Consider the following 26,791-nt stretch of genomic DNA (forward strand, 5'->3'; position numbering starts at 1 on the left):
TCATTGGTTAGACCAGTCATTAGTCCTACAACTACAACCTATCTCAAACACTCACCCTAAACCTAACCTCCCACGGGGCAGCACACCTAAACCTAACCCGTGTCTAGTCTAAACTAAGTATGCACAGCCCCAAAACAAGTACCTAATCAACTTTAATAAATGCTATGGTGAAAAGGGATCTGCCTTAATCATCTCATTAGTGTGAGCGCTGTACGTCTTTCTTTTATCACGTCCATTAAATCCTTTCGTCCTCACCGGCGGTACAGAGGACTTTGGCTTTCTCTATCTGCAGCTCCGGCCCCCACTTCTCCCCGATCACGCCCTCCAGACTCAGACGCTTGAAGACGTTGCTCAGCTCGTCGCCCTCCACCTCCTCCGCCGGCACCTCCTCTCCTCCCTCCTCGCTCTTCGGGGCGGAGGAGTCGCCGCATTGGCCGAGGAGCCGCGTGGCCAGGGCGATGTTGCCCTGCTTCCGGGCGAACTTGACGGCGGTCAGACACAGCTCCATCAGGTGGCCGTCCACAGGAGCGGAGGAACCTGGAGAACAGAGTGTGTCCACTCATTTACTGCCAGGAGTAAAGTAATAAGTCAGCCCCTTCAGCCCCCGCTTTTTTCTTTCATTTTTGCAGAAAATGTATCTCCAGTACGATCGATCGCCTGATCGTTCTTAAAATGAGACGATTCCCTCAAAATATTCAACTTTAAATGTATAATGGAAGGCTGACACCTTCCTCAAATTTGGAATCAGTCACGGATACATCGTTGAAACAATGACGTGATGACGTACCTTTCAGGTGGAGCAGCAGCTGCCTCTGGAAGGTGGTGTATCGGAGCGCATGGAGCCAGGGCTGGACATCCTGCTGCTTACAGGAGCTGAGAGCTTCACTGTACAGTGGGATCACACAGTCCTGCAGAGAGACGGCGCAATAATATTAACATCATTATAAAAGGCAAAAATTATTCAATTGCGATTCTGTTTGATATTAAAAAGGACCTAAAGACGCCTTTACTACACGTCATATTCATAAGCACCCCGCGGTTTGATTAGAAAAGACGTGTACACACGTCCTTGGCACAAAAGGTGCGTGTACCTCTGTGTGTACCTCTTGGTTATCTTGTAGGCCTACTATGTCACGTTTTCAACAGTATGCGTGTGCTGTGCACCTCTTGTCCGGTCAGTGTGTTCTCCAGGCCTACTATGTCACATGATTCTAAACGGTGTTTGTACCTCTTGTCCGGTGAGCGTGTTCTCCAGGGCAGAGGCACAGTGCAGCTGCATGGTGGGCAGGGTTGGCAGCGAGTCAGACAGCGTGAGAGTAGACAGACGCAGCGGACCCAGGGAGATACGGCCCGTCTGCTTCAGGTAGCGCACCAGCGTGCTACACACACACACACACACACACAGAGAGAGAGGACCGCACATTAAACAGACTACAGGCTAGACAGCCAACATGGCCAGTGACTGAAGCTGCATTCAGCTAGAGATGCATGCCATTTTCTCCTTCTCGATAGCAGGTGGCGTGGTTTTCTGGTTCCACTGAAAAATCTTTAATTTCTCCCATAGAGATTTACTAAAATATTTATATCATATTTTAACCCATTTTGACCTGAGATCAGATTCTAAAAATGTCTTCTACATCCTGACAGTTTTCTGAAAAAGCTATGTTTCTATGTCAGTCGTTCGATTTTTCAAAAATTGCAGACCTACAAGCTCTGAGCTTGTAGATCTGCTATTTTTCAATAGCTAAAGCATAACATAATGCCAACACCAAAAGGAGTTCCCGCCCAAAATGGGTTAAGCCTAGAATTAAGCCATCCGTGATCTTTAGCAGCGTTTGGAAATGGAACAACACTCTTTTTTTTAAGGACAAAATCTGAACCATTTGAACCATTCAGATTTTGTGAGCTCACAAAACTCACTCTGATGTGGCCGTGGCTTTCTGCTCTTGCTGGTGATTGGCTGTCGTCATGGCACTGACAGCGCTGCGAAGTAGCTGCACCTCGATGGCCTTCTGAAGCTCAGAGGGGTCTGGACTCAAGGCCGATGGCAGCAGGCGCTTTAGATCTGACATGCACACACATGGTTTAAAAAAACACTTCACCATGCAATAAAGACAAAAACATGCTTCCAGCGCCTGGCTACTAACTAGAGCCCAGCCGACATAACCTTTTTGAATAGGGCTTAAGTGGTTGGTTGTTATGTGGTCGTTTGACCACTTCAACCCAGCAGCAAAGAAGAGATATATATACAATCACCACAGTTTCACGGTGGCCAACTGGCCACTAAAGTCATCAAAGTCGTGGTGTTAAATAAGTGAACCGTTTTGATAAAACCTCATAATGTCACACAGTGAAAACGACCTAGGTGCACCCTAGCCTGGGAAGCATTTCTTTTCGGGTTTATGAACTGGTCAGGAGTGGACGGTAACTAACGTCATGCTGTAGTCACTGATTTGTAGTCATCAGGCAGGAAACCACAAAGCGGAATAAAGTACCCAACATTTCCCGTGATCAAGGGCATCGTAATTTTAGGGCCTACCCAATAAAAGTCTTGATGCGCCATATGAATCCGACAAGTTTCTTCAAGTACGTCTTGAAGACGGTATGGTTATATCCATATTTTATCCCAACTCGTAGCGACTGGCGAGACTAAAGAATAATAATAAAACTCTTATTTACGGCTTTTTCGGTGTCGCCCCCCCAATTTGTTTTATTTTAGATTTTACCATTCGGTCTAGACCGGATCTCACAGTGATTTAGAAACACAGACCAGGCTTTCCACCTCATAAGGAACGCCTGGTGACGCGTGGTTAGGTGCACCCTCCATACCCAGCTTGTCCTTGGTGGTGGTGGAGTTGAGCAGGCCGTAGTCCTCTCCGGGCAGCAGCTCCAGCTGGCTGCGGCACCCTGCGAAGTCTCCCTCCTCGAAGCGGCTGAGGGCCTGGATGTAGTTGAAGTCGGCCTTCAGGTGGACGCCGGCCAGGCTGGGGCTGCTCTTCTTCAGGGCGTGGACGCTGGCCTGCCACTCCTGCACCGAGGGCCAGTCGCACAGCGCCACGTAGCACTGGCACGCCTTGTTCACCAGGAAGTTCAGCACCTCGGGGGAGCACTCGCTGGACTTGAGCAGCACCGTCTTCCTGCCTTCGCCTGGGTGGGGGAGAGCGGAGGGTCAAGGAGAGACTTGAAACAACGCCACCAGAGCACTTTCTGACTACGCCTGTCACAATTAATACATAATCTTCTATGGAATAATCACAATCACATAATTATCCCATGGCTTTTGAGTTTTGGATCATCACTGTCCTAAAGAAGAGAATATCTAAAAAGATCATCATGTGATCATCATATTGTACCATGTGAAATCTCTTCAGATTAGAAAAGTAGCTTTCAAACTTCAGTTCACGTGACATGAGACGTGTTGTAGATCTCTGATTTCTGCTATTTTTAGTTATATTATATAGTTATTAATTGTGTCAGTGATTTATTTGTATATTTAAGTTATTTGTCATGTCTGCCCCGTGCAATTTGTGATTGCGAAGCCTAAAAGGCAAACAGAAATACAAATTGTAACGTTCCAACGTTCAATGCAAAAAAAAACACTAATCGTTAATTGCAATTATTTATGTTACAATTAATCGCATCAACTAAAAATTTGTAATCGTGACAACCCTATTTCTGACTGCACAGAGGTAAACGTACATGTTTATTTGCTAGATTGTCAGAACAATAATTACACGTTTCCTCATGCAAAAAACTAAGATGGACTGAAGTACAGTGACAGCATGCGTTTAGCACCGACCGTTGCCCGTGTGTTTGGGGCTGGCGCTGGTGCTGTTGCTGGCGTTGGACAATTTCAGCAGCGTGCGATCGAAACTCTTGATGGAACAGTCCATCCCCGTGACGGCACACAGCTGCTCCTGGTACTCTAAAGCAGCCTTCTCAAACCTGGACACACACACACACACACACACACACACACACACACACACACACACACACACACACACAGAGAGCATACAATAAATCAGTACAGTAGAAGCTGAGTCAGCTGTAATCCCAGGAAAAAGCAGACATGACAAGGGAAGACCAAACAAACAATGGCTGTCCTCACCGGCCCATTGCCTGCAGGGCTACAGAGAGCAGCCAGGGCAAGCTCTTGCCAGTGTTATAGAGGCTCCAGGCAGCCACTCCCTGGATGGCCTCGGGACAACGCAGCTCACACAGGGCCTCCACCAGCATCATCAGAGGAACCTCCAACTCTGGTCCCTGTGTGGGACGACAAGATACGGCAGTTTTTAAATTTGCATTGAACCATTTAGAGCTACAGCATTTTCTATTCATATTGGGACCGATTCACTAAGCTGTTTACATCCATATTTTGGGTGTAAAGGAATTCTTTGATTCAGTAATATTTTTCTTTTTGTCCTGTGACTTTTGCGGAGGGCTGCTCTTTCTCAACTCTGCTCGGAAGTAGACTTACATGAGACCAAAGTTTACTCTATGTCATTAGAATGCCTTATTGTAGACTACTTGCCCACTAACGTGGGAAGTTTGGAACATTTTATCGGAAATACATTTTTCCAACAGCTCTTCTTTTGCACGAAACACAGTATAATAACAGCTGCCAGCTGTCCCGTACCTGGGTGCTGCTGTTCTTTATCTCCGTGAGCAGGTCAAAGCCGTGGCGCACCGTGACGGCGGGCTGACCCGAGAGGAGGCCCACCCTCATCAGCGCCAGGCGGATCCGGGTCAGCCAGTCCTGACACGTCTGACGGTTGGTGTAGAAGAATGTCCTGATGCCCTGCGGCAGGCGGGAGAAAGGAACACGTCATTACGTTGTTCAAAGTGGTGGTGCACTAGTGTGACCGAGGCGCCATGTGACCTTACAATGTCCTGCCAACATTGATTCACTGCCTCCCGATGCACTTTTATTTTGAACACCCAAAAATTCACCCCAAAATGAACCGGAAGAAAAAATCGCCTAAAGCTTAATGTGGCTACCATTTTTTATAAGTCATCCGAAGCGTTAATATTGTAGCAGCGAGGTAGCAACGATTTAGTAATCGACGTTCTCAACACCTCAATCTGAGAAAGGATTCTGATGAAAAAAGCATTACAAAAGGTCACGGCCATAACGGCAGTGGACGAGGGGGAATCATTCCATTGACGGACCACAGGCGAGCCGAGCGTTACCTAGCGACGGGGACGCTGCTAGGCAGTGGATATCAGCGAGACCATTCTGAATCAATAAAACCCCCCTAAAAGTATTGAAAGCAGTTATTGCGTGCATTTACTGGCACAAAATGAGAGTGTATGGACCGCAGGCCACTACCTTGGGCGGGGCGGTGAGGGCGTTGGCACAGCCCTCGTAGGCGTTGTACATCAGTTTCTCCAGGTTCTCCAGGTACTGCAGCAGCAGAGCCAGACGCAGCTGGTTGGAGTGGTGGCCGTCGCTGTCTCCTCCGGCCCCGCTCCACGCTCCCAGCTCCTGCTGCTCCGGGTTCAGGCTGTGGGCCGCCAGGCTCCGGATGATACCTGGATGGTATCGATCACACGAGAGAGATTAAGCACAGTTTATTTACTGAATGAGTAACTGGATTGACCTCTTACATGCTCGTTTAAGAGTTTGGTTCAGCACGTTTGGGTCTCTATTTTGAACATCTGCATATGCATATCTTCCTAGTTATGACGATTCATATGAAATTAAAGTATACCTCGGTGTATAATGATACCAAGTATAAATAAAGTGAGTTTTGTTTGGCAAACTATTCCAAATGAAGACCACACCACGATTGGTTGTGAATGAAACGCCCTTACATTATGCTAGAATGGGCAAGGCTTCTGCCATTGAGTTATGCACGTTGAGTACAATACTGTAGCAGTCAATAAAAGCAGCGTTCATGTAGCGTTTATGCCATGGTAGTTTATTCTATTTCCGGGTGCACACAGCAAACGCGGGCCTCTCTCTCTCTCTCTCTTACCCTCGATGGTCTGGAAGGTGTCCTGTGCGCGGCCCAGTGGCGTGCGGAGCTTGGAGAGCACGGTGAACTGGGCGGCCTCCCACACGGCCCACTGCCACACCACCGCCTCCGTCTTCAGCAGGGCGCGGGGCATGGAGCCTGGCACGCTGGGGCCGCTGGCTCCACCGCCCTCTGCACCACCACCACCACCACCACCTCCTCCTCCACTGCGGCCCTCGCGCTTCTCCAGCCTCTGGCAGCTGTGGTACATGCGCTCCAGCCATGGCTCCTTGCTGCAGACACACACACACAGATTTAGTAAAATACTACACACCCCATTCAAACCAGGAAAGCATTTGGTGTGATTTTAGATTATTTTGTTATATAAAAAAATATATATATATGTTATTAAAAAAATATATAGAGGGAGTGAGACGTACCCGCCACGGTGCAGGGCTCCATACAGGATGAAGCTGATGAGGTCACTGAAGTCCTGCGGGTGGAACGTGCTGCTGGGGGATCGGCTCATGTGACGACGGATAGCCAATGAGATCTCCCCGATCTCTGGGTGTCTGTGGTTACTGTGGACACAACAACGATCTCCTGATTACATCGAGTACTGTATATATATATATTTCGATATTGTTGCATCAAGTAGAAATGCTGGTTGAAAATGAAAGTTAACATGTCGATGATCCTATAATATCCATGTTAGTAGAGCAGTATGCATCCGCACCCGATGTGGGGTGATCATAGTACATCAGGTGGCATCCGGGATGTTACATAATAAGAGCTACTTGTATTTGGCAACGAAATCCTACAGCTGCTCTCGACTTGGCAACAAGAAAGCCTTGTAATATTTCTTCACAGGAACATTATCTCTGACAGCAGATGGGAGGTCTGACCTGAGTGTCACGTCCAAGGGAATTGTCCTGAGCAGCTTGCCGTACGCCTGCCGCACCCTCACAGCGGAGTGCACCAGCTGTACCCGGCAGACATCCACACACCTGAGACAAGGAGCACACACACACGGCATGATGATGAGCAAACTGGACAACCATCTTCTACTACACTAATGTGTGCCATCACAGAGGTGGCAGAGGAGGCTGAAAAACAGACAAAAATACACACACATCTACAGCCCATTAGGCTGGGTGCCGGATCAAAAACAGTGATAGTTATTAGTTAGAATAAAAGAGCCCGCACACCAATTTCTGCCCCCAGACATATTTCTTTATTTAAAGAGGTAAGGTTTAGAGCCAAAGCTCTGAGGAAACGCTTCGGCTCAAAACGTTACCACTTTAAGTAGAAATATATGTCTGGGATCAGAAATTGGCGTGCAGACTCTTTTATTCTTGATGCCATCAGAGAGGCAACAACACATGCGTTTTTGGGGAACTTTTCAAATTTGAGTTCTTCTCGTATCTAAAGGTGTTAACATCAATAACGTTTCCACAAAGGATGAGACTAAACGAGGTTAAAACAAAGGTATGGGGAAGGAAGACTTTGTATGGGTACATCTCAATCTGTGCCCCTACCTTTGCAGTAGCTCTGTGGACAAGGATGAAGACAGGACCTGAAGGCTGTTGCAGGTCTGAAGGCAGACTCCGGGGTCTTCATTCAGGGCTGCAGGAAAGACCAGACAAAGCACAGATGTGTTGTAGGTAAAGAGAAGTCCAGTGAGTTTCAGCCAGTCGTCTGTGCACAACTTACATCAGTGAAAAGACTCCTCAAATACTCCGTCTGCACATACCGGCCTGCACATGTTTTATGGTTTGCACTTTGGTCTTCCATAGAGTCAAACAGTTTGACTCTGAAGAACAAAGTCAAAACTTCAGTCCCTCTGATTTGCCCAGCTATTTTATTTTACTCTGACACAGATTGTATAGCTTACGGTCAGATACTCAGACAGTTTCAGATACCATACATACCATAAATGTATGTTATGAACACCAAGTTCTGAGGCTCACCATTAGCTAGCCCGGTAGAACACCCAAGTTCTGAAGCAGCCTCACCATTCGCCAGTAGTCATGAGCACTAAGTTCTGAGGCAGCCTCACCACCATTCACCAGTAGTAATGAACACTAAGTTCTGAGGCAGCCTCACCACCATTCACCAGTAGTAATGAACACTAAGTTCTGAGGCAGCCTCACCACCATTCACCAGTAGTAATGAACACTAAGTTCTGAGGCAGCCTCACCACCATTCACCAGTAGTAATGAACACTAAGTTCTGAGGCAGCCTCACCACCATTCACCAGTAGTCATGAACACTAAGTTCTGAGGCAGCCTCACCATTCGCCAGTAGTAATGAACACTAAGTTCTGAGGCAGCCTCACCACCATTCACCAGTAGTAATGAACACTAAGTTCTGAGGCAGCCTCACCACCATTCACCAGTAGTCATGAACACTAAGTTCTGAGGCAGCCTCACCATTCACCAGTAGTCATGAACACTAAGTTCTGAGGCAGCCTCACCACCATTCACCAGTAGTCATGAACACTAAGTTCTGAGGCAGCCTCACCATCATTCACCAGTAGTCATGAACACTAAGTTCTGAGGCAGCCTCACCATTCACCAGTAGTCATGAACACTAAGTTCTGAGGCAGCCTCACCACCATTCACCAGTAGTCATGAACACTAAGTTCTGAGGCAGCCTCACCATCATTCACCAGTAGTCATGAACACTAAGTTCTGAGGCAGCCTCACCATTCGCCAGCAGGCCTTTGCAGAACCTGTGGAAGGACGGCAGGGAGAAGAACGGTTGGTAGGTGTCACACTTCTTCATCAGTACAGAGATCTCCTGGGCCCACGTCAGCAGCAGCTTCCTGCACAGTGATGACAGCGCACACACATACACACACAGTATTATTGACTTCTGATGGCTGCATACCAAATGTGGCAGCTTCAAACGCGTGTGGCTTTGTGCCCGTGTTAAGCAATGCCTCTGTAGTTTTAAGGGTGTTACACTAGCCCCTCCAATGCATGGCTTTCCGAAATTACGTCATAGGCCAGCCAAGTCTATAAACCTTTAATGTTTTTCGAGAGCCTAATTATTAATTTCCTGCCCCAACCAAAGTATATGAATTTAATGTTTTAGGGTAAAGTAAAATATAATTTGTGCCGGCCAAGTCTATGTACCTTAATGTTCGTTTTAGAGTAGGTAAGATGTCATCTGGCTGATATAAACACTGCCCTCGCTGCGCCCCTCACTTCACACATGGGTGATTTTTCAATGCATCAGTGGTTTTCCCAGCAGTTGATGTTACTCATTCCAGTTGTGGAACTGCAGTTGCACCCAATCTTCTTATCGTGTTTTGCAAGTAACAACATGCTAGTTATTGTATGGTAAGAGTGTGCGTGTGAGGCACTGTGCATGTGTGTGATGTGTGTGCGTGCGCTACGTACCGGGCCTCTGGGTAGAGGTGCTCCCTGGCCAGCAGGCCTCCCAGGTGGTGCGCGTGTGCATGTGCGTGCGTTACATACCGGGCCTCTGGTTACAGGTGCTCCCTGGCCAGCAGGCTAAGCAGTGTGTATGTGTGTGTGTATGTGTGTGCGTTACGTACCGGGCCTCTGGGTACAGGTGCTCCCTGGCCAGCAGGCCTCCCAGCAGGCTAAGCAGTGTGTATGTGTGTGTGTGCGTGCGCTACGTACCGAGCCTCTGGGTACAGGTGCTCCCTGGCCAGCAGGCCTCCCAGCAGGCTGAGCAGTGTGTGTGTGTGTGCGTGTGTGTGTGTGTGTGCGCTACGTACCGGGCCTCTGGGTACAGGTGCTCCCTGGCCAGCAGGCCTCCCAGCAGGCTGAGCAGTGTGTATGTGTGTGTGTGTGTGCGTGCGCTACGTACCGGGCCTCTGGGTACAGGTGCTCCCTGGCCAGCAGGCCTCCCAGCAGGCTGAGCAGCGTGCTGAAGTGCTTCTTGGTTGCCGTGGTGACGGTGCTGATGACGGCCCCGTCGAACAGCGACGGAGACGACGATGACAGGCTGGAGGAGATGAAGTGCTCGTGTCTGTAGAGGAGGACGACACAGTGGTGGAGAAAGTACAGTAGTATTGGCATCAAAATGTACTTAACCCATTCTGGGCGGGTTAGGGTTAACCCCTTTAAAGTTTACAAATGTATAAAAAAAACTACTTTTGAAAATAGCAGATCTACAAGCTCACAATGCCCAAATGACATTTGTGTAGATACATTTTATTACAACATTTTTGACAATTATTTAAGATTGTTCTTTATCTTTCGCTCACAACGCATCGTTGTGAGCGAAAGATAAAGAACGCATCGTGAATAGCCAATAAGTCAATTGGTTAAATCCAACTAAAGGAGTATAGTAGTTCACCCACACTTTTAGGGAGTGAACTTGACTGAATAATTACTTATTTTCTATCAGTTACACCCCATGAAGACTTTGATGGATTATTTTGTTTTTGTTGCATTCCTGAGTCAATAATTTGATGCTCAGTGGAGTCAATTCAATGGAGACTCTGAGTCTCCTACCGGACACCGGGAGTGTCTCCCCTAGTCATGAAATAAATTGGCATTAGGAATGAGTGCAACAAAAAACAAACAAAAAAATCTCCATAAATGCACAGCATCACAGGGTGTGTAATTGAAAATAAAGTCCTTTTTGGTGAACTAATCCTTTAACTAATTTTGCTGGGGGGACCCCCAGGAAATGGACCGCCACTTTGCTTTGAGACCACCAAATAGATAAGACTTCCGTGTGTGTGTGTGTGTGTGTGTGTGTGTGTTACCTGGTACAGTGCGAGTACAGTGTGTAGAGCACAGCGTATTGAACAGCAGGGTGGTACACGGCCAGCTCAGAGTGCACCACCATCAGGTTGTGACTGAGCAGGGCGAACACCGTCGGGGACAGAGCCCACATCTAAACAACAGGGACACAATCTGCTTAAACACTATGGCAAGAACCAGTGAGAAGGCATGAAGACGCAGCCAGCACACAATGAAATGTCCTTTTCACAGGATTCATTTACCTCCGATAGACAGACAACGGATGCGTTTCGGCCTCATGGGCCTTCAGTGTTGGGACTTCTTCATTACTAGTTTTTATTTTATTTTATAGGGCACGTTTTTTTTTTGCTTTTGCAGTTATTTTTTCTGCGTGTTGTATGGTGCAACGAACTAATCCATTTTAATAGATTATATACATTTTTTAGATAAATTATAATGGATTAATAAGCCATTCCGATACAGGTCATTACAGGCAAAGAGTTTAAAGACATGAACACATGTGGCGCTGATTGGTCATAGAGTATGTAGACACTGTATTGGCCGCTGGGGGTCAATGCAACAAACTCCAGAAATAGTGAAAATAGCCAATCTACAAGCCAATCTACGGCAATTTTCACAACTTTTACCTGAAACCATTGTGCGACAAAGTACACTTAAGTGGTTAATCGAGTCGTTGAAAGAAATGCAAAAACAAACGCGCTTCTCGACTATTCGGTAGAATAACTGCTAATAAAACAAGCGATAGTTGCAGCTCTAGCGTGTCTGTTTGTGCAGCGTCTCACCCCTATCAGGGAGTTCTTGGTGTTGCCGATGGTGGTGAGAACGTTGAGGTTGAAGATGAGGGTGAACTGGGCCCGCTCCGGGGGCAGGGTGAGGGAGGAGAAGGCCGGGTGCTGGATCTCGGGGCAGGGGCTCTGGACGGGGGTCTGCTGGTCGCTGGCGTCGTCCAGACTGGCCATCAGGCTGTCCAGCGCACACGCCATCTCTCCCAGCACCAGCTTGTAGGCCGTCTCCAGGACGGGGATGTTCTTGAGGCTCAGCAGAGCCTGGTACACGCCGTGGGTGGCCGTCATTACCTGTTGCAACACACACACACACACACACGTTTCTTTTTTTTTGTCGTAGTTTCTTGAATAGTTTTCATTTAGTTTTAGTCACATTTTAGTCACCTGGAATGTTTTAGTGTTACCAGTAGTCTAGTTTTAGTCGACTATCATAAGATTTTAGTTGACTAAATCTACAGTTGATTTAGTCGAACAAAATGTGTTTTGGCGGGCCTTGATGCCGTCGTAATGACGGCATGAAAAAGCCGATCTACAAGCCTGCGACACGTTGTGAGCTTGTAGATTTGCTATTTTCAGCATGCAACCAAGTGTAAAATGACTTATACTGGATCTCTTGTCCATTATAGTCCCCCTTCCTAACATTTTAGTTTTGATTTGTTGACGAAATCGTCAGTAAATTTAGTCTTAGTCATCATAGCTTAGTTTAGACACACACACACAGTCACACACAATTTGTTGTCACAGTGGGGTCGGCTGGGAAGTGCCAGACGGGACAATTTGAAAAGGAGGAATTGGGAGGAAGGGAAAAATATCGTAAAAGATATAATTGCTTTATTATAGCTTTTTATTTTTGCCTGGCTTATGAAACAATCTTTTTCCATTTGGTTGTACGGCTGTACAGCCTGTAAATAAGATAAGAGAAACCCAACAGTTTGTGAAACAAGCTTTTAAATTATCGGCAACCCTTTACTTGTACTTTGTGGTAAAAAGGGCTCTCCTGCCTTGATCTCCTTACCTACCCACCCCCCCCCCTCTCTCTGTAATACCCTTTCTTGTATTTCTTGGAGAATAATAATGACACCATAGGAGCTATGCACAAAAAACGTATTCACCCACTTTTTTACCAACTGAATGTATGATGTCGAGTGTGCACGCATACACATTACACACACACACCTCTTTCTCCCTATGGAAGCGAAGTTCTAGAAGCTGAGAGTTTGGTGACAACAGTTTCTCCACAAATGATGCAGGTAGTTTGTTATTGATCTGGTCCACAATCTAAAAGAAAAAGGAAAAAGAAAAACACACATCATTTGCAGACATAGTTGAGGGTGAAGTCACTTCCTGACTTGCCTACGTAATTGGTGTCATTTGGAAATCCAGCTCAAACAGGACGATAGCCAGACACACAAAAGTACAAAAACAAACAAAAAGAACAACAATGCTGAACAAACGCCTCTGTATTGATTAACCCTTCCAGAAAGGGAAATAAATCCCTTTTGGTGTTTTAAGCATTATTTTATACTTGAGCTATTGAAAAATAGCTACAAGCTTGTAGCGCAGCACTCGGTGCCGCACTACGAGCTTGTAAATGTGCCATTTTTGAATACCGGTAATCGTGAAAATGTGGCACATATCTTTGAATATATATTCTTTCAGAGCGAATGTTTTTAACTAAAGTCTTTGCTTCTGGAAGGGGTCCCTGGAACATCATATTTTTAGATGGGGTCAGCGGCAAATTACATAATCTTTTTGGGGTCCTTGACATGAAGAACTTTGACAACCACTGACATAGAAACATGGGTTTTTCTGAAAACTGTCATGATTTAGAAGACATCTGTAGAATCTGGTCTCAGTCCTAAATGGGTTAAGGACTATAAAGGTCTGAGGACGACGTAGAGAGGTAGAGAGAGAGATGTCTCACCAGGGTGAGCAGGCCTAGCACGGCCAGGCTGTAGTCGGAGCCACATGCTCTGCAGGCGTCCAGCTGGTCCAGGCCGTAGGCCAGCACGGCCTCCGTCAGCGGGCCCGCAGGCTCCAGGCTCACCAGCAGAACGCTCACGCACTCGTTGCCCGCCGTCAGGACGGCCTCCGAGAACAGGACCTGCTTGGCCGTGGTCACACAGGACAGCACCCTGTTCAGGACCTGGAGGGAGAGACGCAGTCACCATGAGTCACAGATCTCGGAAGATATTTAGCAAAACATCGATTCCACGCCGCGGATGTTGCATTATTCTCCTGTCAAACGAGGAATGTCTTTTTGGAGCCCCCCCATTACTTTTAACAGTAGGCTGAAATAGGGTGGTCTTTGGATTTCCTTAGTCAGTCAACAGAAGAATGACACCAGCCATTGACACTTCAGTGCCCAGAATCACAAAAGGAGCTCTTGCGGGCTGTACAGTATATGAAATACATATTACATAACCTGGCCATTTAAAACATTCTCAAAAGGCCAGTCATCTGCATGCACATATGACCGTTTGCAATGCACTCTCCGCTCCAAAATAACATCCATGTCATCCATGACATTCCATAGTGTGAACATGCCCGCTATGAGCCGTGCGGCAGGGTGTTGGCCTTACGTCTGTGATGTAGATCTCTGTAATGGGGGGGCCTCTGGTGGGGTTGAATGCCGATCCGATGCTGCGCACCACCGTGCTGAACACCCGCAGCAGAGCCGCCAGCTTGGGCAGAGACACCGTGGGCGGAGGGATGTCATCGTCCAACGCCTCCCCCGACACCACATGGCTCAAGTCCTGCAGTCCGGGAACAACAAGAGGAATGTCTGAGCTATACTCGGTTGCACCCTGTAAATAGCCCATCTACAGCTTGTTGACGGGCCATTATACTGTAGGGGTGGAAAACAAAAATCGATGAGCACATTAATCGCCCGGGGGAATTAAGGACCATTAAATCAGAGCGCCCATTGATTTATAGCGACGGAGCACATTTAGCGACGCACCAGGCGCTATCCCGGATGTAGCTGAAGTAGCTTGATGTAGCCAAAACACTCCCAACGGGAGGTGTGATTCTAACACGACTAGCGACGGGACTGCGACGAGCCGTCTAACACATCATCTTTGCTTAGAATTGGACGGAATGATTTAGATCATCGGTCTCATCGGCTAAACATTTTCGATGACGTCCTAACCGGAAATGACATCGAATGTTGCGCAACAGCCTGTGGAGCGATCCGCTCAGTTTTGATATCAATAAATCTCTGTCCTTTTATTAATCTCAGTCCTGAGCGCTGGGCGTTACTAATTGATAGAACGGAGAACTACGTCCTTGCTCGGGGGTGTTAATAGATTAATCGCGATTCTGACATGGACGATTACGAATCGATTCAAATGTAAAAAATGTATACCGGTATATATTTATAAAAACAAGAATGACTGAGTCATAACTGCCAGATGAAACGTTCGTTTCCAACGCTCTTTAGTTGGTTCACTCACCGTGTTGCGGCGTTCAGAATATATGTTTTTATGCCATTCAGACTATCCATCATTGGCTTAGGAGGCAGCCAATCATGACTAGGTCCCTAGTAATGGTGATTAATTAAATAATCAGTTTTCATTATGGATCATTAGAAAGCACCTTGTTTATTAGTCACACAGTGAGGGGGAAATAAACCATGTATTAGAATCGAGATGCATCGGGAATTAATTCATAATCGAATCGTAGCCCTCTGAATCGAATCGTCAGGTACCTAGAGATTTCCGCCACTAATGTTGAGTGCATGAAATGATTCCATTGACAACTGTGATCATGTGAGGGCATTACCTCTGCATAGGCCTCCATGTCTTCCATGAACTGACCCAGCAATGTGGTGGAGAACTGCAGGTCTGACACCCAGAACGGCTCCAAGCTCTGCAGCCAGCCTGGACACACACACAGAGAGCCTTCAGAACATCAAAGATTACCTCCGAAAAGCTCAATAACATCAACTTTATTAGTCGCCAACTTGGGGAAAGATGTGACTTGGTAGGGTCGGAAGAAAATATTTGAACCCAATAGTGCACACAACTCAACATAAGGTTGTGGGATGCACAAAAGGCAATGTCTACAGACAACAATATTATCAAGACTTATTTATTTTTCCCATAAACGACACTGTACACTGTATGCAGATGTAGGATAAAGATCACCCACCACTAAAAACTTTTACGGTTGTAGGATCAAAACAAACCTGAGACTTGCTGAGTGAGTGCCGTTTTCTGAGTGAGGTCAATGTGCCAGCCCACCAAGATGTCCACTGTGTCCTGCGAAGGGGAAGTTATGCCCGTCAGATACATTTTGACAACTTGCTCCTGCTTTGATGTATAGCAAACGTTGGTTCTCTTGTTTTTTTAGTTTATTAGCAAATTTCATTGCTTAGTTTTATGTATTAGCCTTTATTGGTTGCGTTATTAGATGTTCCTGCTCTACCGCCGAGCTTCTTTGGTAGTGGGTACTGTATTTATGAGCGTTGCAGGTTTGTCCTGTTCTTGTCTTGTATTTATTGTTACTGGCAGAGCTGTGTTACTTATTGCCTCTTCTCTTGGCCAGTTCAAACTTGTAAAAGAGACTTCAGTCTCAATGTGTATTTTTACTGGTTAAATAAAGGTGAATAAATAAATAGAACTGCTTGGAGTTTTTACCACTTAAAACGTTGTGTCACCAGGCTTTCCACCTCGGAGGACAGCCTGGTCTGTGTTTCTAAATGGCTGTGATCCAAGCACTTTGTAATGTAATTTTGAAAGGTGCTATATAAATAAAGTTTTATTCTACAACAGGTAATTTCGAGGAAGCAATCTGATTGGTTGAAACGGCTTCTAGCCGTGGGTTAAACCAGCACCATTCACCACCTAATGAAAACAAAGAATTCAGCTGCTCCGTTTTCCCAGAGTGCTAGCAAACTCGGTGGCTAGGCTAGCTAGTTTCTTGGGACATTTGTGATCGTAGTGACTACATCCGTCATCTGTTTTGATGGCAACTGTTGTAGAATTGCAGTTACCATTTCAGTGATGCTTGCGGAACTCTACTTCGTCTCGTTCCTGACCGCATCCCTGTCGTGGCAATAATCACGTTAACCCACACCCTCTCGTGTAATATTGCTTAATTATCATCCAGTTTAGACCGGATGATAAAAAACAAAACAAAAAAAACAATCGTATTTCTGTTTGTGGTTTCCGCCTTTTTTGGTGTCGCTTTGTTTTGGTCTCCCATGTTTGTTTTTAGTCTTTCCAGTCGCTACGAGACTTGGATATACCAAGACGTACTTGAAGAAACCAAAAATGACGATGCCCTTGATCACGGAGAATTCCGGGTAATTCCCCATTTGTCAGACTTCTGATTGGTCCCTGACTGACTAACTAACCAGGAGGCACTTTCTGCCTTGTTCCGCCCTGGTTCCGCTTTGTTTAGGGTGATTTTTTAACTAAAATCAAAAGAGAGGAGACGGGCTCATAGGTTGGCGATCCAATAGGAAGTCGGTGTCGGTTTCCAGCATCGTTTGTTCCGTCACCAAATTAGGTATTGGTTTAGTGAAATACAAGGTCACCCCGACTCCTATTCCAGATTTTTTTTTTGAAATCCCCCTTGAAAACAAAACGCCTGCTGTTGTTGAGGCTAGGCTACGTGAAACTAGGGTTCATGTGGTAAAAAAATAAATAGAGGCAAAGTTAGGAAGACAGAAAGAACATAAAGTATAGTATATTGTGTTTGCATGCTAAACCATTGCTCACACAGAAGTTCTCAAACTTCACTTTGTGTGAGGAACAAAATGAGCCTAGCGTCTGGACTCACTCTGAAGTTGGTGGTGAAGACGAGCGGGTTGCAGCGCGCCACCGTCAGGATGCACTTGACAGCCTGAGTCAGCAGCTCCGGTGTGTCCAGGTTCTCCAGGATCGACTGGAGGCTGTTCATCACCATCTGAAAACATCATGACATGCTGTGAACACCATTTAGCACCGAGGCCGATTCTAAAAAAAAAAATCTTCAAACTCCTAAAAGGTTTTCTGAAAACCTATGTTTCCATGTCAGTGGTGCTCAAACTTTTTAATTGTCAAGGACCCCCAGAATTATCTGTATATGGCCGCCGACCCCCCCCCCCCCCCCATCTGAAAATATGTTGTTCCAGGGTGTCCATTTGTTAAAAATGTTCGCTCTGAAAGAATATATATTCAAAGATGTTCACGATTTTTCAAAAATAGCAGATGTACAAGATCGAAGTGCGGCACTCGGTGCAGCGCTATGAGTTTGTAGATCTGCTATTCTTCAACAGCTAAAGTATAACAATGTTTAAAACGCCGTCCTGAATAGGTTAAAGGTTAAAGGCTGTTCATCACCATCTGAAAACAGCATGACATGCTGTGAACGTCCATCGTGCATCGTGGACTGTGGCTTTGATAATTTGCATTTATTGTGTGTCATTTGTTTTCAATGGTAACAGACAGTTATATCAGCCTAGCTCTAGAAGGTGCCGCAAGAATAATTTGCGTAAACAATGAACGGTGACGGTGGTTGCTGGTTGGAACGTCCAATTAGAGCATGATGGGACAACATTTCTGACATCGCCAGGTCATTATGGAAGTAGCTGGCCATCTGGAAGAGGGGATGATAGACTTGTACAGCAATAATTAACATTTCCCCAGACGGGCATCAATTTCAAGTCCCGACGAGTCTAATTTCGCATCAAGACATTTTTGGCTTTGTGTAAGCCATTACAGAATATAATTGCTTTTTTGGAAAATAAAGCCGTCGATCAGTTTCCCATTATGTGAAAATATACTGTAAGTTTCACCTCTGTGTCCAGGACATATTGTGCAACTACTTCAGAAATATTCCTCGTTGGTGATGTTCTCTAAATAGGCTATATGCCAAAGCAATTAGCATGCGCCGCAGCCAACAAAAAAAGCACACAGGCCACATCATCTTCCTCGACACAGAATACAAATTAACGAAAAGCACTGCCATTTCGGAACCCGAGCTCCCCAGAGCTGTGTAAATGGTGCATTTATATAGTGCACTCACCCAGTTACAGTACCGGTACATAGATTGTGCATTACATTCACACACTGATGGCAGAGGGAACAATGCGAGGCACCAATCTAGCTCATTGGGAGCAATTAGGAGTCCAGCGTCTTGCTCACTTTCGACAGCAACTCTGGGGGGGCCGGGGATCGAACTGGGAACCTTCCGGTTCCCAGACGGCCGCTCTGCCCTGAACCACTGTAGACATCCTCATCTTTGGCTCCAGTTACCTGCATGACAGGCGAGAAGGCCTTCCGGTCGCCGGCGGCCTCCAGCGAGCGGTACACTGACACCAGGTACAGCAGCTTGACCTCGTCGCGACCGCACGAGCTCAGCTTCAGGAAGAGCCACTTGAAGATGCGCTCCGCCTCGTAGCTCAGTGCCGCGCACAGCACACCCAGGCAGGACGCCGCCTCCTGCCTCAGCTCCCACAGGAGCTTACTGCTAAAAGTGTGTGGAGGAGAATATGGGAGAGGAGAGCAGAGCAGAGGATGGGAGAGGAGAGCAGAGCAGAGCAGAAGACGGGTGAGGAGAAGTTGAGTTAACGTGACAAAGACTCAAGCTCAGGATGAACCACTATAGCCCTGGCCTCCCTACGTGTAATTTGCATTACATTTGGAACCGTTTCTGGAAGCCGTTTCGCCACACTGAGGGGGTTATGTGGACTTTACGTCTGCTATAAAAAATACAATACGTTCTCAAACTTTTTAAATTTCAACACCAGCATAACTCTGAGAGTGTACAAATGGAATAGTTTTAAAATTCCTTAACCCATTCTGACCGGGCACCCATTTTGGTGTTGGCATCATGTTATGCTTTAGCTATTGAAAAATAGCAGATCTACAAGCTCATAGCGCGCCACCGAGTGGCGCGCTACGAGCTTGTAGGTCTGCTATTTTTGAAAAATTGAAGGACGACTGACATTTTTTTAGAATCTGATCTCAGGTCAGAATGGGTTAATCAGACCAGTGTGTGTCCAGTGGAAACCTCGTATGAATCTGATCTCAGGTCAGAATGGGTTAAGGAACCCAACCCTAGGCACCCTTTATTTCAGCAATCTATGTTCAACGACTTCGGCTGCGAGACACATACAACGAAGTGGCTCTGATATGTGTGAACAGAGGGGGCTCTTCCTCTTACCTCTCGTTCAGAATGTCATTCAGGGTGCTCAGGATGGTATCCAACTGTTTCACCAGGGCCTGTGGAGGACAAAACACTTGATCTCATTTGGCAGCTGTGTGTGTGTGTGTGTGTGTGTGTGTGTGTGTGTGTGTGTGTGCGTGCGCGTGCGTGCGTGGTCCCATCAACTACCACCTCCAATCTAGAGGCTCGATCGCAGTCTAAAAAAAGCCATGTTATCCGGGGCCAGCCTGAGAGGCGACAACACAGTTGGCAGGGGTGGGGGGGGGGGGGGGGGTGCAGGGTTCACTTGATGGTAGAGCCAGACTGGACTGCGTTTTGAGTCCGATCCCAAATTATTTTGGAGGCCACCGATTACAGTGAACACGCATGTAGTTCTGTAGTACAAATGTTCAAATAATGATTTTTTGTTTATTATACTTGAAGGACCACTTCAAATTTCAACTCATCTTCATACAATAGTCCAACTCCTCACTAATGCTCATTATAAGATGGTTGAAAAGGGATAAACAAATCTTCGGCTGCATATTTGCAGATCCTGACATCAAAAGTTAAAACAAAAGGCTGATATATCGGTCGGGTTCTACTTGGTGGTTAGTTACCATATCATGTATGCTATGCAATATGCATATTGAATACACAAAGCTATTTTTTATTTGGCTATTTGGTGAAACCAATCGCTTTTTACTTTAGAATCACTGACCCAGTACTACTACTGGATAAGTGTCAGTAAATGAGGTAAATTGACTGTCAATTCAACTGTGGCTAAAGCAATATAATATTCAATGCTATTCTACTGAAGCAATGTCTAATTATTTGACACAATGTTTATAATGCGGTGAGAGTTGGTTAACCACTTTCAACATGGCATCCACTATTTTGGGCATGTTTTCAAAAAACAGCAAAAAGAAGCTGATCTACAAGCTTGTAAGGTGCCGCTTTGCATTGCGAGCTTGTAGAACTGCTCTTTTGTACCATTTCTTTAAGTGGTTTTGTAGATGATGTAAAAACGGATATTTCAAGTACATTGAAACATCCGCAAAATGCTGGGAGGTGTGAAAGGGGCCACTGACCACTTTGTTTTCGGCATGGCCGATGAACTCCTTCATTTGCTTGAGGGTGCTCAGCCTGCGGTCCCTGTCATCCTCACGGGACACGCGGCGCAGGAGGTTGGCCAGCCGAGACTCCTCCGAGTGAGCCATGCCCCTGTCTGCAACCAACAGTACAGAACACAATGCAAAACACACACACACACACAATTACATGATGAGACTCCACTCAGAGTGAGCCATGCCCCTTTCTGCAACCAACAGTACAGAACACAATGCAAAACACACACACACACACACAATTACATGATGAGACTCCACTCAGAGTGAGCCATGCCCCTTTCTGCAACCAACAGTACAGAACACAATGCAAAACACAAACACACAATTACATGATGAGACTCCACTCAGAGTGAGCCATGCCCCTGTCTGCAACCAACAGTACAGAACACAATGCAAAACACACACACACAATTACATGATGAGACTCCTCTCGGAGTGAGCCATGCCCCTGTCTGCAACCAACAGAACAGTCATGAGGCTTTAACCTTTGCGCATATGAAATATCCGAGACCATAGGGCTTTATGGAAGATGCTTCCGCAATCCGCACAAAGTGCAAATAATGCTAGTTTGACAACTTGAAATAATCTAATCTCAGACTAATCTTAAAATGAGCAAAGGTAGTCTATTCTACCAGCTAGAGAGCTTGTACAATAGAAGAGACTACTTTGGCTTATTCGCTTATGCTAAAATAGAAGAAATGCTGACATCGCCATCTCCAGAATACAAATTACTTTTCTCAGTCGTGGCGACTGAGAACGTTAATCCATGAGAACACAATGCAAAACACACACTATTACATGAGACTCCTCCGAGTGACCCCCCCCCCCCCCATTAGCAACCAATAGAACACAGTGCAAACATATTACAGTCACTTAAGTCCATGACTTTATCCAGAACACTTCTAATGATGACGAATGAGCTCGCAGTCGCAACACAGGAGGGCACAATGACGCACAAGAGATGGAATCGAGGACATATGCATCTTTCCAGCCTAATTTATAATCCATAAAACGCCATTGGTGCCTGCCTAAAATATTGGTTGTTCTTGGCAAAGCAGCATACTTGTGTGATGAGTATAAAGTAAGCTTAAAGGCAAGGGGCACCCATAGCCCACCAAGAAAATGATAACCATAATGAAAACTTAAAAAAAAATGACACCTACTCAAATGGACTGGACTGTGGAGCCCACACACCACAACTAATATAGATGATTATCGTTAGGATCACTTTACGAGTAATTTGATTAATGACAAACACAAAATCTAAATCCATCCAGACATACTAGGCATCACATCACTCGCGTTCACCACAGGTTTGTGTAATGCTGTAGTTCATCAGTGTGTATTCTCATTGCTCACATCATTATCATTTTTTCAGTGGACAGGCCTTTACTAGTCTAGCCAATGGCACTTCCCCAGGATTCCTCTCTTCTAATCAATTCATAACGCAATATACTGAGGAGCTCAGCTCTTAACCATACTACCTTGTGAGCTCACTGCTGTACAATTGTATGTCATGATACCGACTCTTCATATTTGTGATACAGTGACGTCTCACCATCTGTGGCAGATGAAATCAGCAGTGTTAAAATATCAGTGATGCGACTCAGTGACCTGTGGTTTGACCACTGGTCAAATCACATTTAGAACGAAGTAAGATGACCAATATAGCCAACCATGTGCCACTTACTACCTCACTCCTACTTTTTTTTCTTTTTACTCCCAACTTTCTTTGAACAGAAATCTAATTAGGACTACCCGGCGTGTTTTGACCCGGCGTGTTTTGGGGCGAGCGTCTTGTATCAAGATGACGCATGAAGTTACGTAACTTCCTTAAAGAATCCAGTAAGGGTGAGAAACATGACATGGTTGTGAGCATGGCTATTGTAGCCAAACCCCTATAAAAGGTGCGATGTGGAACAATGACATTTGGCTGGCCAGACGTGATGTCCCTGGGCAGTTGGGAGTTATTATGATGGCCGGCAATAAATCACTGGTAACATTTGATTCGTTTCATACCAACTGTTAATAGCTCGAGGTCATGAGAGTTTGAAAAAATCTCCTGTCCTGTCGTCGTCCCCCCCCCACACACACACACACACACACACACACACACACACACACACACACTTCAGAAAACTCTTAGGATTTAGAAGACATTTCGTTTCTGTCGGGCAGAAACCTCTTATCTCCATATTCTATCTTCTTAACAGTTGGTTTTTTTCTCCATAAATTAATGTCCTACTTGTTCATAGTACAGAGTCACACAAAAGCATCAAATGTAGCAAATCCACACGCTTGAAAGTGGCACGAAGTGACGCGATTTGAGCTAGTAGATACGCTACTTTTTAGGTTTTTGAATTAGAATCCTAAAAAAGTAATAGTTTTGGACACACGCGGTTTCTCCACCCGACTGCACGAATCGGCCTCAGTCAGGTCTTAATGGGTTAAGACTCTCGTTGTGAGTTTCAGACCGACAAACATCAAAGTCCTTGTCTACGTGGCTCATCATCATCATCATCATCATCAGGCGAAGGGAGGACTTACCCTGTGATTTCCTCATGTCCTTTGAAGCTAAAGCACGGTTTCCATGCTGAAAAGGGGTCAAATCCGGCGTCACGTCATTGAGCCTCAACTCTTGCCCCAACGACTTCCAACCAAATGTAGTATCACAGAGACCTCCGCCAGCTTCATATCCACCTGTGAGGAAAACATTGTTGGATTACACTGATGTGGTACAGCCCTGCAGTCAAGGCAAGACCAACCGTACGTTTCTCATTGCATCATACTTGTGATACATGTCATGAATCTGGCACCCCTACTCGGCCAAACACAAGGATATAATTTATGCAAGGGTACAAGTTATGTGCAAAGCCTGTGGGGGAAAAAAAGCAATATTGAGATTGTTACAGACAGCCACAGGGCATGTCTTAAAGACAGACGGCAGCCGCACATTAACAGCAAGAATGTATACACCGACTCTAACACTACTACTGGTTTTGGTAAATGCCATTAGAGGTTTATCAGGAAAAACAGACAAGAGTCTCATGACAGAGTAGTACACTAATTATGCCAGATGACAAAAAAAAAAATCATCATCATGTTTGTACTTCACTTCTTCAAATAATGAAGGATAGGTCGAGCCCAAATTGTACGTCATCAAATTAAGCAGCATTTTTTAAACACCATGCTAGTGCTTTCCACTTTTTTTTCCTGCTAACTAAAAAAGAAGTGTCTCTATGCTACAAGCTTGACTACGGGCGTGACTATAGGTTTAGCCAACCTGTTCTGTTTCACATTGGCTATGAATCCACACACCACAAGCCGTTTCTGTATATTGAGACACTTTGTCTGCTTAACTAAGCTACTTCCCTGAATGCCTAAAACTATTTTCTTGAATATGCACAGGCAAGGTTACACCCTTTTCACCCACACACACCCTACATTTTAGAATATAGTATACTTATAAGCCCTGTGCCATCTTCAACCACATGAGCATACCCTTTTCTGTGCAGGTCATAATAATCGTGGAGTAATTTGGAGTAATCTACAAGCTCACAGGTTTCTGCAACAAACACTTGTATATTGGCTATTTTAGCTATGGATGTACAACAACGTATATACCACTGTAGTGTAGTGATGTAGTGTAACCACCTACATCAATTAGTAGAGATGCTCCGATACCATTTTTTTCTGACCAAATAATTACAATGCTTTCAAAGAAAATGCCCGCTTTGGTCGCACAGCTTGTTTTGGTATCGAGTCAGAGTATCTGGACCTTTACAGATACGGAGTACGAACAGGTGCATGGGTACCTGGTAGGGTATCAGGCCAGATACAGATACTGGTATCGTTACCGGTACAACTATATCTACTATTAGATTTTATTATTGCATACAGATTTGTAGCTTCTTTCTAGTCATTCCACCTGCGTTTTACCTCTAGTCTCGTAGTCTAATAATTAGTCTACTCTAAGGCACAGTGCTCTCCATGTAAGACAGCTTTCTCTTTCATTTCCTCAGAATGATGAAGGAAGTGACAATGGCACTTTTCGCTGAAACAACACAGCCACGAACCACACCTCCTAGCTTTAGAACACTGGGCAACATAGGGCTGCACCATTATGGACAGAATTATTTTATATCACGATTATGAGAAGTACATTGAGAACACGATAATTTATCAGCAATTATTCATTGTTTTAGTGAGAACATTCCTGCGTGCTTCTGCTTACAAACAATTTATTAAAATAAATCATAAAACCAAATCTATGCATCTCAATCAATACCAACACTAAATTAACAGGACATCGGCACTGCATTCACTTCTACATTGTACAGACAGACTTAACAGGTTGTATACACTTCAGCAAATATGCCACTCCATTATGTACATCCACAGGGCTGTGAATCTATCTCAAGATTCTATTCAGATTCTTAGGGTCACGATTTGATTAAAATTCGATTCTCATTTAAAATATAATTCCCAATCAATCCGTTTTATGCATTTTAATTCACAACAGCCATGTTGTTGTAATCTGGACAACCAAGTGAAGCCTGTTCCCAACATCTCAAACAAAGAAATATAATAGAGAAGATGGCTTGCAAACATTCTTGGCTTTGACAGCATCTTAGGTGGCATTCACACCAGAAAACTTTACTGCGATTAAAACTAATCCTGCTGCGCATTGTCTAGGATTTCTTAACGGTTGGTAACAAAAGTTTACATTTTGTAACATGGGATGGTAAACAGCAGAGCTCCATACGTTTTAACAAGATTTATTTCGTCATACATTGATTTGCTTTGCAGCGGAGAGTTCTATGGGCAGACAGAGCACGCATTTTATTAAATGTCAGCCGGTTAATCATTTCATTGTGGGAAACAAATTGTGAGATGACAGGTACGGGCTACATTTACACAGGATTTCTGCTGTGCACAGCTGGTTTTATTCAAGGGATTACATTTATACATGGGTCAACAGGTCAGGTGTATGCAATTATGTGGTAGGTCATTTATTTAGAAAGGTCAGCGTCTTCAGGGCCTGATAACTACAACCACTGCACTGCAAAATAAGCTTAGAGTTTATATTTTAATATGCAGCTTTACGAGCTTTACAAGCTTGGCATGCTACAAGCTTGTAGTTCTGCTATTTTTGAAAAATCGAAGAACGACTGACATAGAAACATAGCTTTTTCAGAAAACTGTAAGGATGTAGAAGACATTTTTAGAATCTAATCTCAGGTCAAAATGGGTTAATATACCTTAGAGCGGTTGTGTGGAAATAATAAAGTCCCCCCCATTCTGTGTTTCCTAGAACTGTAATTATGAAAAAATCATTAACATGGTGAAACACATCTTGATGACATCATCAAGATGTGGTTTCACAGCTCTAAGGTATATTAATGACATAGTAATATGTTGAAAATGAGTGGAATGCCCCTTTAAGTTAGCGTGTAAAGTCCACACCAAACAAAAATGTTGAAACGAGTGAACGGACTTAGTTTGAAACTAAGGCCGTTTGGTTGCAACACAGACGTAAGATTCATCTTAGCTACACTGACGGTTATCAACAGCCGGGCTGACAATCTGTGAAGGTTGTTGCCTACTACTGTAGTAGTTTATCACAAATTTGGTTTTTCCATTTCTATTATACTAAAAGCTTCATAGAGTAACTTTATATGAACACTAGCATCACTATTCTGATCTAGCTTGTGTGCCACGTTGGGAGCTTTTAGAATTTTCAGCAAAGATATTTGGTGGCAAGAGAGGAGTGGTTAAGTGGTTAACATCATAGACAGACAGGTAGACGGCTCCTTCGGCTCTGGGGTGTCTGTATCTCAAGGGAAGGTAAGCGTCACAGAAGGACGTTCGGTAGGCCAATCAGAGGCAATGTAAACGTCTGTTTTCTCATACCAATAAAGGTCATTTGAATTGAATTGACAAGTCCTGGAAAATACGTGAAAATACACGTGATTGACCATGAGTCACTTTGAGTGGCAGTGGCCAGCGTGCCTTCCGCACTTCCGCTCGAT

The 26,791-nt window shown here is 45.1% G+C and overlaps 1 protein-coding gene across 1 annotated transcript in view; it reads right to left on the reverse strand.

Annotated features, from left to right (window-relative positions):
- The window catches only part of smg1 (SMG1 nonsense mediated mRNA decay associated PI3K related kinase), a 70,092-nt gene that overhangs the window by 37,669 nt on the left and 5,632 nt on the right, over positions 1–26,791 (reverse strand). Inside the window, exons 3-29 of the mRNA XM_080776890.1 lie at positions 23,307–23,459; positions 20,721–20,857; positions 19,648–19,706; positions 18,738–18,951; positions 17,281–17,406; positions 15,683–15,755; positions 15,277–15,374; positions 14,076–14,249; positions 13,418–13,639; positions 12,670–12,771; positions 11,491–11,784; positions 10,711–10,841; positions 9,804–9,965; positions 8,669–8,787; positions 7,499–7,586; positions 6,866–6,967; positions 6,401–6,541; positions 5,982–6,253; positions 5,333–5,535; positions 4,640–4,801; positions 4,112–4,266; positions 3,800–3,945; positions 2,830–3,147; positions 1,921–2,065; positions 1,229–1,379; positions 788–908; positions 256–537 (exon numbers count right to left, since the gene is read on the reverse strand). Of these exons, the coding sequence (XP_080633016.1) occupies positions 256–537; positions 788–908; positions 1,229–1,379; positions 1,921–2,065; positions 2,830–3,147; positions 3,800–3,945; positions 4,112–4,266; positions 4,640–4,801; positions 5,333–5,535; positions 5,982–6,253; positions 6,401–6,541; positions 6,866–6,967; positions 7,499–7,586; positions 8,669–8,787; positions 9,804–9,965; positions 10,711–10,841; positions 11,491–11,784; positions 12,670–12,771; positions 13,418–13,639; positions 14,076–14,249; positions 15,277–15,374; positions 15,683–15,755; positions 17,281–17,406; positions 18,738–18,951; positions 19,648–19,706; positions 20,721–20,857; positions 23,307–23,459 (4,350 nt within the window). The remainder of the gene's footprint in view (positions 1–255; positions 538–787; positions 909–1,228; positions 1,380–1,920; positions 2,066–2,829; positions 3,148–3,799; positions 3,946–4,111; positions 4,267–4,639; positions 4,802–5,332; positions 5,536–5,981; positions 6,254–6,400; positions 6,542–6,865; positions 6,968–7,498; positions 7,587–8,668; positions 8,788–9,803; positions 9,966–10,710; positions 10,842–11,490; positions 11,785–12,669; positions 12,772–13,417; positions 13,640–14,075; positions 14,250–15,276; positions 15,375–15,682; positions 15,756–17,280; positions 17,407–18,737; positions 18,952–19,647; positions 19,707–20,720; positions 20,858–23,306; positions 23,460–26,791) is intronic.

The sequence above is a fragment of the Protomyctophum bolini genome, assembly GCF_963924005.1.
Source record: "Protomyctophum bolini genome assembly, chromosome: 11".
Classification (NCBI taxonomy): Eukaryota; Metazoa; Chordata; class Actinopteri; order Myctophiformes; family Myctophidae; genus Protomyctophum; species Protomyctophum bolini.